Genomic DNA, 11,646 nt, shown 5'->3' on the forward strand with positions numbered 1-11,646 from the left:
CAAATATATTTGTCAAACACACAAAATTAACAAAATAAAATATTTGTTTAAAATCTATTAAGTTCATTTGTTACAAGCTATCATATTAAATATTTTGTTTGCAAATACTAGAACGTATTTTCACTAAAAACTTTCAGAAGGTATATTTTTCCTGAAGTGTGATATCTTTACATAATATTGTCTCCATTTTTCAATTTTCTGTCAAATATTCAAATTCAAAGTTCATTTTCACTCCCTTTAAATGTCTTAAATGAAAGGTAAATATATAATATGTAGGTTCTTTAACAAAACAATAAGATCATAAAACTTATTGTACTTCAAACCATTTTCTGCAACAGCCACAAAATTTAACATGATGTATGTTTCACAAAGTGATTATGTACAAGTATATGATATGCATTATAAATAAGAATATCAAAAGTATATCTTAATTGATCAATGGACTAATGCATAACTAATCCATTATAACTAATCCTCATTTATCCAGTACTGGTTATTTTCAAATGTCAGGTTGTGTCGATGTTATGATGTTGAATTACAAAACATGCTATATAAACTTCTTTTACATACTATATTTCTTTACTTTGTTTTACAACATCTCAATCTTCTTCCTAGTCACAGATGGTTAGTTTACTCCATTGTCATTGGTAGCAAATGTCTGTTCAAAAAATTATCTATTTCCTCCCAATTATCTTTATAATACTTCAACTTTTTTCAAAACATCTTCTGTAACAAGAACTACTTTCCTTTACATTCAAGAATCCTTCCTATTGGCTACATTAGTCAGAAATTATTAAATTTCATAAAATCTCAGTTACTTCAAGTGAAAAATGAGAAATCTATTAAAATGTTCATCACTCAACATGACATGTTGACAACTATGTGCTTTATCCTGTCTACTGACTCCAGGTGATATCACACTATTTAATAAGTTATAACACTATATAAACAACACTATCCTGGAACTTTTGTATGTATCCTCAATCCATGCATCTGTCCAATCTCTTTTTTCAAAGCCTGAAAAATTTCGCAAAGAAAGTCATTCAAACATGCAAATACAGTGAACTGAAACCCCCACTGAATGCAAATAGAGAATGGATGACATAAACACTTGTTTGCAGATTAAATAGATTTTGTTCATATAACAGTTTCTAAACAACCAGTATCGTAACAGAATTTTAAAATCAATTTTAAAGTTTAAAGAAGCATTTTTTAAAGTCATGTATGCTAATTGAAGAACTTGGACAGGGCTTTAATTTGCAAATATGCATGAAATCAAAGTCAGTAAGCCTTTTGTCACACTGAACATTCACAAAATTTCTGAATTCACATTCATTAAAATGTTAAGCTAAATAAATGGGTTTTGGAAAGTAAATTCCTTAAGTTGTTGTGAAGATAGCCCTTTCCCAACAAACTTTAACATAGGAAAATGATTAAACCAAAATTCATGCTAGACCAAATATCTAAATTTCAGTCAATGAATTAAGGTTTTTAATGCAAAAAGGCAAGTAAATAGTGGAAGCAAAAAAATGTTTATCAAAATAGAGTGCACAAACATAAACAAAACCCAGTTACAGTAGTCCAGCTCCATTCAAATGAATAAAGCTTTCAATTTATAATGATATTGTATCAAAATCACAAACACAATTGTAGTTGAATAAGTCCTTATGTTATCAAAAATAATTACATGTATATTGAATACGGACATTACAAACATAAGTTTGTTCAAAAGCATTACCATACCTCATTGACTAGCATGTGTTGTTTGACTGTTCGAAGTCCTCTAAATTCCTCAGCCTCTATAGCTACTTCAAACATTGCCCCACAGCCACCTGTAATCATTATAATTAATTCAAACAAATTGAGTTCAAATTTAGCCCAAAATTTCTCAACTGAAAACTTTTGAAAGACAATGTCATAACTTATATAATGAAGAATATGCTAACCAGGTCACTTTAAAAGTCAGCTATGATCTAATGTTGAAGCAAGAAGGCCACTGGAACAGATACATATGTATAGTGCTCACTTGAATACATAACTAGAACTATCACTAAAAGTGATTAATACCCCCACAAGACTGCTTCGGAAATGAGGATGTTACTAGTTACACTGAATACCTTGTAAAAGAATTGAAATATAGAGTTATGGTTGTGGGCAATTTAAGATAGTTGTGGTTCTTGTATGTTGCATTTCCTTTCAATGTGGTTGGCCATTGATGAAGTTTTATTGAATTACTCTGTAATAAGTCCAGAAAGACAAAGAAAAGGAACAAAGGGCAATAACTCTATAAATACTGAAGATGGAGTTATAGTTCTTGTGCACTGCACTTCCTCTTATTGTGCTTGACGATTGTATGAAGTTGTTTTGAATGCCAATCAGTATGTTTTAAGTTATGCTCCGGACAAGGAAAAGCATCAAAGGGAAGTTACTCTGCATTTTGTTAAAATGTAGTTATGGCTCTTGTGCACTGCACTTCCTTTTAAAGTCCTTGACAACTGTATGAAGTTGTATTGAATTCCAAACAGTAGTTTTCAAGTTATGCTCTGGACAAGGAAAAGTAACAAAGGGCAATGACTCTGTAATTAGTCAAGATGGAGTTATGGTTCTTGTGCACTGCACTTCCTCTCAATGTGCTTGACCATTGTGTGAAGTTATATTGAATTCCAACCATTAAACTTCAAGTTATGCTCCGGATAAAAAAAGCAATGGAAAAGTAACAAAGGGCAATAACTCTGTAATTAGTCAAGATAGAGTTATGGTTCTTGTGCACTGCACTTCCCCTTATTGTGCTTGACCATTGTATGAAGTTGTTTTGAATTCCAACCTGTAGTTTTCAAGTCATGCTCTGGACAAGGAAAAGTAACAAAGGGCAGTAACTCTGTAATAAGTCAAGATGGAGTTATGGTTCTTGTGCACTGCACTTCCTCTCAAAGTGTTGACCATTGTATGTAGTTATATTGAATTCCAACCATAAGTCTTCAAGTTATGGTCCGGACAAAAGAAAGCAATGGAAAAGTAACAAAGGGCAATAACTCTGTAATTAGTCAAGATAGAGTTATGGTTCTTATGCACTGCACTTCCCCTTGTTGTGTTTGACAATTGTATGAAGTTGTTTTGAATTCCAACCAGTAGTTTTCAAGTTATGCCCCGGACAAGGAAAAGTAACAAAGGGCAATAACTCTGTAATAAGTCAAGATAGAGTTATGGTTCTTGTGCACTGCACTTCCTCTCAATGTGCTTGACCATTGTATGTAGTTATATTGAATTCCAATCATTAGTCTTCAAGTTATGGTCCGGACAAAAGAAAGCAATGGAAAAGCAACAAAGGGCAATAACTCTGTAATTAGTCAAGATAGAGTTATGGTTCTTGTGCACTGCACTTCCCCTTATTGTGTTTGACAATTGTATGAAGTTGTTTTGAATTCCAACCAGTAGTTTTCAAGTTATGCCCCGGACAAGGAAAAGTAACAAAGGGCAATAACTCTGTAATAAGTCAAGATAGAGTTATGGTTCTTTTGCACTGCACTTCCTCTCAATGTGCTTGACCATTGTATGTAGTTATATTGAATTCCAACCATTAGTCTTCAAGTTATGCTCCGGACAAGGAAAATGCAACGGACGTCTGGACCGACCGACCGACCAACCGACCACCGGGTGACTCCTATATACCCCCCCAAACTTCGTTTTTGGGGGTATAATAATACAATTGTATGCTTATGAGTTGGTCGTGGTTTAAGTGGTCAAGGCCACAGTGATCATGACCTTTAAACAAATGACCTCAAAATCAATACAGGCCATCTACAAGTCATAACTTATTCTTCTAATTGTTTTCTACATGTATGTACATAAAAACCCATAACTGCTGGGGCAGGGCCAATGATGATTCAGGGGTTATAATTTCAACAACCTTGTAGGAGGTCCACCAGTTGATGTTCCTAGACAAATTTCTTAGCTTTAGTCCTTGTAGTTTCAGAAAAAAATGATTTTTAGTTTTTACTATATACATATAATGAAACCCCCATGCTCCCCCAGAGGCGGGGCAATATTATTTGATATAAAGATATAATTTGAAACAACTTTGGTAGAACACCTTCAGCCTGTGTAATATACTACATATTAAAAGCTATTGGGAATGTACTTTTACACAATATGATTTTTGAAATTTGCTTATTTTAAATCCATTTTTTGGCACTGTGACCTACTTATGCAACCTATTTGAACACCTTTGATTAGGGACCACAAAAGGATCATTACTGTGTAGTTTTGTTAATATCCAGTCATTGGTTTCAGAGGAGATGTTGTTTTCAAAAATTGTTGAAGACAAATATTGCAGGTGACCAGAAAGAGGTGGATCTCAATAACTCACCATGAGCATGTAATGCTCAGTTAAGTTAATAACACAAAATGTAAAATAAGTCTAAAGTAGAAGATCAACGTGTAAAATCACACATGGTCAGATAAAACTGATTATTTGGTCTAAATATAAAGAAATAATAAAAGTAAGGTAATTTTTACTGTAAAAATGTATACAGAAAGTAACTGATCCCTGAGACAGGATCTATTTTGACCCTCTGGGAATAACTTCAACAAATAGATAACCACTCGACAATGCTTCATGTTAAATATCAAGCCTCCTGTCCTAATGGTTTCTGACGGGAGATTTCTTGCAAGTACAGTTTCTAGCAAGGAGATTTATATGATTTTCACTACCATATGTAAGCCTATGTAAACTGAAAAACCTATAGGCCATTATTATTAAACAAATGTTCACGTGTTCCACAACCGTTATTTTGGTCCCTATTTTTTTTTTTACTCTGTAACTGATTTGGCAATTTTGTTTACTAAAAAATATTGATAGATCTACTGTAAGTCCTAAAAACGGTGCCATATAAGAAAAATTATAATTTGTGTTTCACATATTTATTAAATACAGTAAGGTACATGTATACTGTATATTTTATATTTAAATTATAATTTATTATCTAACCAGGGACTTTCAAAAATTCTTATATAATGGATGTAACCTGGGACATAAACCATGAAACTTGCCTAAATTAGGAAACATCTCTTTTTCCAAAGTGCTTTGAGGGAAACTAGATGGCTAGATCTAATTTGATGGAAGACAACAAATTTTAAGGAAATATGCTTTAAGAGAGGCATTTCTGTCTCAATAAAATATTAAATGCAGCAAAAATGAACCTTAACCTGTGTTTTGATATAAAATACTAATATGCCTAATATAAACACAATCAATAAAATCTTTCGTTAAACCAATAATTTTAACAGAAAATTTGCTTAAAAAGAGACATAACTCTATCAATAACAGTTTGATTTGAAACTTAACCTGTGTTTTATATAACATACTCACATGTCAAATATAAACAAAATCCATAAAATAATTTCAGGAAACAAATAATTTCATAAAAAGGGGGCATAACTATAGTATATCAATAATAAGTTGATTTGCAGCAAAAATCAAACTAGATTTGTGTTTTGGTATACTATTCTTATATGCCATGTAATACATGCCAAATATAAACACAAACATTGAAATTCGTTTAAAAATTATCTTGTGGAAACCAATTGTCTACAGACAGATGGACAATGCCATACCATATACATGTATGTCCCGAAGTTTCTTGGGCTTTTGATAATTAACTGTGGAGGATGCACATCCAATTATTTTAAATGCTTTAATTGGCACTTTTCAAAGGTGAGCTAAAAGCTTTTTCACTCTGATGAACATTTTTTCAATATATATCAGGGTTTAGAAGCATTCTTTTTCTATTGTTCTCTACCTCTTTTATGAGCTGATGCTCCCAAAACTACATGTATTGAATATAAAGTGAAGCTATTGTGTTGTTGTATTTTTGCTATTACATGTCTTTGAAAATTTCAGTAATAAATCACTCATAAACCTCATATATTGTGCACATTGACACATGCATACACATACAGAAAACACCAAAATGTAAACTGCATGTATCTGCCATTTTAGTTGTGAAAATGATCTTGAGTAAAAATTTATCACACGTGGATGTTTATAATAACAAAATAAATTAAATCTTTACCAGCCTTAATATGTTAAATGGACTTGTTGATAAAACAATAAATTATTTTAAGGGAAAATTTCAAGATATGCATTAACTGAATAGTAAGGGAAAATTTCAAAATACTGGTATGCAACAACTGAATATCTGTGCCATCTAAACTTAGGTCTGCACTGGTTGCATGAGCGATTTTGGTAAAATTCTGTCACCCACAACAAGCTAATGGTTAAAGTAATTAGGACCAGCATTATCAGTGAAGAAGATAAGAGAATAAGACAACAAATGACTTAACCTAAATACTGATTTAGGAATTAAACACAAGATAATCTGTAAATAAGTGGCGGCATGGCCGAGTGGTTAACACATCAAAGTAGTAATCTAATGATCGCTAGCTGCATGGGTTCAAACCTCGTCAGGAGCAAGTCGTTGTTTCCTTGAGCAAGAAACTTTACACTCATTGTTTAGTACTGGTTGGTTCTAGGAACTGATTCAAAAGTGTGTCTGTAAGCTTATAGCTTCCTACACAATCGAACTAAAATAAATTCTGTATAAACCAATCTTTAAATACTTTTATACTTTACCTGAAATATCTGACACATGAATCAATTTATGTCCTGGAAATTTAGTCTGTAAAACCTCCTTTATTTTCTTCTCTCCTTCAGTAAAATCTTGTGATGCAGCGTCAGTAAAGTACCTATAACCTCTCAAAACAATTCTCTGAAACAACAACTATTATTATTATATTTTATCTGTTAAAAAATACAATTGAAAAAACTGAAGTAAAATTTCAGAAAGTTACCATGTATGGACAAAATTATCTCAAAATTTTTCATTTAAAATGTTAATGATGAAATTATGATTTTATCAAAAAAGAAAAAAGTACATGTATTAATAAAGAAGGAAAAATTTATCACATTTCCAGCAATTCTGTTAAAAATATTTTTATATACAGTACAAGGACAACTGATCAATAGTTAAGAAATGTAAAACTTTACAAAGAATTTTAGAGTTATGGGTTATGGTCAATGACCAAAAAGGTGAGTGTAAAAGTTGAAGTGAAAGAACATGAAAACAAAACCTTAACCTAAAAAAAGTTAACAAAGGTTCAACATCATATAAGAGTTATGGTTCTTGGATTTAAGGTTCTTGGATTAAAGTGTTGGGGAGAGGGGGCTGGGTTCACATGGTGCACCAACGGTGAACCCCAACACTACCTGCCATCCTAAAAATTTTCAAGCAAATGCCTAATAACGTAAGTAGTGGGTGTACTTTTTTATTGATATAAGGTTGAAAATAGTTTTGAGAAAATAAATTGTTATTGGGAATATATATTTTGAATGATTTTAAAAATAGATTAAGATTGTTATCTTACATTGAATGATGTTTTTCTAGTTATTTTCAAATCATAAGGATAAAGTATCCCAAGAAAAATTACATGTATTTGCATGCAAGAATCACTGAGGCAATCGGTGTGTGACTTGGATAGTATACATGTACATGACCACGCCCACTTATTTTTTATACATATTTTTTTTTATTTATAGATCTAGTATATATGGATGAAATTTTTAAAAACAAATTTTCTTTGTTGATTTATTGAAAATAAGATATTTTAAAAACATTTTGAATGAAAAATATTTTATAAGTGAAAAAATAAAATGTATAAACAAGAGGGCCATGATGGCCCTGAGGTCGCTCACCTGTATATAGGCCCCCGGAGCGAGGCCAGTTTAAACCCCAGGGCTTTTATTTGAACAAACTTGGAAGACATCCATTAGAAGATGTTTCATGATGTTAAGTTTTTACTACATACATATAATGAAAAACAATGAAACCCCCCCCCCCCCAGCAGGGCCAATTTTAACCTAAGGGCTTTTATTTGAACAAACTTGGTAGACACCTATAAGCAGATGTTTCATGCTTAACATCTAAACTCTAGCTCATTGGGTTTTTTAAAAGAAGATTTTTTAAGTTTTTACTATACACATATAGTTAAAAACAATGATGCCCATGGGGCGGGTCCAGGTTTGACCCCAGGGCTTTTATTTGAACAAACTTTGTAGACACTTACTAGAAGATGCTTCGTGCTTAATATCTAAACTGTAGCTATTTGGGTTTTATCAAAGAAGATTTTTAAGTTTTTGCTATACACATATAAGGAAAATCAATGCCCCCCGGGGCGGGGCCAATTTTGACCCCAGGGCTTTTATTTGAACAAACTTTGTAGACACTCACTAGAAGATGTTTCATGCTTAATATCTTAACTCTAGCTATTTGGGTTTTTTCAAAGAAGAATTTTTAAGTTTTTGCTATACACATACAGGGCTCACGCTGTCGGTCGCCATAGTCGCCATTTGCGATTATTTTATAAGATTGGCGATTATTTTTGCATTTTGGCTACAAAATCTGGCGATTATTTTTTACTTCCAACAGTGTTTATATAAGGTGTAAAAATCGATAATGAATGCAGTAGACCCAATTAACACCAGCGGGGTGCATTTAATTGAGTGTCAACTTTTTACCGGTCACGTGCTGCTAACTATATATAGTATATTGCCCGAGGTGAAAAAATACATGCGAGATGTATAATTGTATAAGTACTTTAAAGATATTGTCCAGCATTTATAATAGCCTTCAAATATCCGTCAATTAGCCACAAAAATCGTTTTAAAATTGATAAACTGGATATTGACTTACCCAAAATTTACCGTGAATTGCAGTAAAATTTTATTTTGCAAATTTTGATTTTTTTTTTGTTTTAAGCTACTTGACTAAATCGCCAGTTGAAAACAATGGTAAAATATTTAAAAAGTATTAACTTCCAAACAACTATTTGCACAACAAATAAAATTGTGAATATTTCCTCAGAAAACTGGAAAAATCCGATTGTCACATATTTTCGCGACACCGATAATTTTGATATTTATTTAAAGGTGAAATAAGCTATGTTCTGTTTAAAAATCTTTACTACTATGGCAGAAAATTTGTATTACATTGGTGATGATGATAATTTTCAGTAAATTATTCAGAAAAAAGGCTGCATTCTGTGAATGAGTTTGCAAACTTGTGTTATTTGAACTTATTTCTATAGGCTAATATGACCTAGATCTACTCCAGTTCTAATTGACAGTGGTTATAGCTGACAAAATTTGATTAGAACAAACAAAAAAAGTTGTCTGATAACAGCATTATGTAAATTTATAATTAATCTTTAATATTGTTATACAGTAAATATACTAATTATAACGTTTTTATTCTGTTCTATAATAATAATTAAAGTTGTGGTTCTATTTAAAAAAAAGGTAGTATTTTTTATCAATATACACAAATGTATCAGTTTATTTAAGAATCCTTATAAAACTGAAAGTTTTATATAAATGTAATGTTTATTTAATCAACTGCTTATGTTGTTAATCGCTAATTCGTGAATAGTCCGCTGATCTTTTGGCTATTATTTTTTTAAGTTGAAATTATTGGCTATTATTTTATTTGAGCCAGTGTGAGCCCTGCACATATAAAGAAAATCAATGACCCCCGGGGCGGGGCCAATATTGACCCCAGGGCTTTTATTTGAACAAACTTGGTTGACACCCATATGAACATGTTTCATGCTAAATATCTTAACTCTAGCTCTTTGAGTTCTTTAAAAGAAGATTTTTTAAGTTTTTACTATATGCATATAGGGAAAATCAATGACCCCCTGGGGCGGGGCCAATTTTGACCCCAGGGCTTTTATTTGAACAAACTTGGTAGATACTCACTTAAAGATGTTTCATGCCAAATATCTAAGCTCTAGCTCTTTGGGTTTTTTAAAAGAAGATATTTAAAGTTTTTTCTTTCGGTTGCCATGGCAACCAGAGTTCTGCATGGAATTAAATTCTTTGAACAATTTTTAAAGGTGACCACCAAAGGAACATTCCTGTGAAGTTGGATGAAATTGGCTTAGCGGTTTATGAGGAGATGTCATTTAAAGTAAAAGTTTACGGATGGACGACGGACGGATGACGGACGAAAAGCGATCACAAAAGCTCACCCAGTCCCTGTCACTTTGTGACAGATGAGCTAAAAATAGGTGGGCGTGGTCATGTACATGTATACTATCCAAGCCACCCACCGATTGCCTGTGGCAAAAATATCAAGATTTTTTAAAGTTTTTTATTTTTTTTAAAGAAACTAAAAAATTTAACATTTTTTTTAAAAAATGGGAAAAAAACCCTACAAAAGGGAAAAATTTTTTCCCTTGGAAAAATTTTTGTTTTTCTTTTAAGTTTTTAAAACTGAAAACACCTGTGTGGACGTGCCAGCACTTCGGGTTAATGGGACTTTTTCTCAGATCTCTATATAAAGTTGCATTTTTACCAAAAACCAATGAAAAACTATGGGATTATGTGGTTTTCTGAGAATCCTGAACTGATATATCATACTACAGGGAATTGTTATCATAGTTATTGATTCGCTGGTAATACGGGGAAGTCAAAGACCGGGCCCGCGAAGCGGGTCCAGGCTTTGGCTTGCCCGGCTATAGACTACATTGTGTATATTTAAAAGAAAATCAAATAAAAAACAATTAAAAAATATATAGAATTCTATACCTATCAATGAAATTTTCAGTGTCAGTTCTAGTCGGGCGCCGCCATTTACAATGTAACTCAATGATAAAAGGCGGGTTATTCCGATAACGGAACAAATCTCAACTTTTCGGATAAATAATAAACGTCAAGTGTTCCGAGTGAAAACGGAAGTGGTGCATGTAATACGGGGAAGTCAAAGACCGGGCCCGCGAAGCGGGTCCGGGCTTTGGCTTGCCCGGCTATAGACTAGTAACACATGAATATTTAAAAGAAAATCAAATAAAAAACAATTAAAAAACATATAGAATTCTATACCTATCAATATAATTTTCAGTGTCAGTTCTAGTCGGGCGCCGCCATTTACAATGTATGTCAATGATAATAGATAACGGAACAAATTTCAACTTTTCGGATTAGTAATAATCTTCGAGTGTTCCAAGTGAAAACGGAAGCGGTGTATGTAATATCGAATGACACCTTTAAAACGGAAAGAATGAAAGGATTTTTTTTAACGACTTCCCCGTTCATAGGCTTTGCCTAATTTCATATTACCGAATGACAATTTTAAAACGGAAATAATGAAAGGAATTTTTTAACAACTTCCCCGTTCATAGGCCTTGCCTAATTTCATATTACCACACGCCTCTACATGTAACATATCATTCTATCTTGAACTGCTAACTTCATAAAAATATTGCCTACAGTATGGCATGATGAAATTGATTTGCTAAATATTATTGGTGTGAAATACCCAATTCTCAATAATCAGAATTCAGATAAATTTGGTAAGTCAACAGATCAGAATCCATTTTTAATGATTAAAGAAAAAAGTAATAATGTCAGATCCTTGATGCTGGCATACAGAAGGATAAACATACCCTTTGACATCCAATTAGTTGTCTCAACATATTTTATGAACTCAGCTGTCACCTTCACAGGAAAAGTCATTAAAAATATTTACCGTTCATTTATGTAAAAGTATTAACTTTAATTCCAACATTGTATTATCATAGAAAAATAATATC

General features: G+C 32.3%; 1 protein-coding gene across 1 annotated transcript; it reads right to left on the reverse strand.

Moving 5' to 3' along the window:
- Positions 1-759: 759 nt before the first annotated feature.
- LOC132750411 (bolA-like protein 3) lies at positions 760-11,635 on the reverse strand. Its single transcript, XM_060740381.1, has 4 exons — positions 11,500-11,635; positions 6,632-6,767; positions 1,744-1,832; positions 760-1,017 (listed from the first exon to the last, which is right to left on the reverse strand). Exons 1-4 carry the CDS (start codon positions 11,527-11,529, stop codon positions 955-957), a joined length of 318 nt encoding a protein of 105 aa, XP_060596364.1. The 5' UTR covers positions 11,530-11,635; the 3' UTR covers positions 760-954.
- Positions 11,636-11,646: the final 11 nt, after the last annotated feature.

The sequence above is a fragment of the Ruditapes philippinarum genome, unplaced genomic scaffold (genome assembly GCF_026571515.1).
Source record: "Ruditapes philippinarum isolate M1 unplaced genomic scaffold, ASM2657151v2 ctg400_1_1_1_1, whole genome shotgun sequence".
Taxonomy (NCBI): domain Eukaryota; kingdom Metazoa; phylum Mollusca; class Bivalvia; order Venerida; family Veneridae; genus Ruditapes; species Ruditapes philippinarum.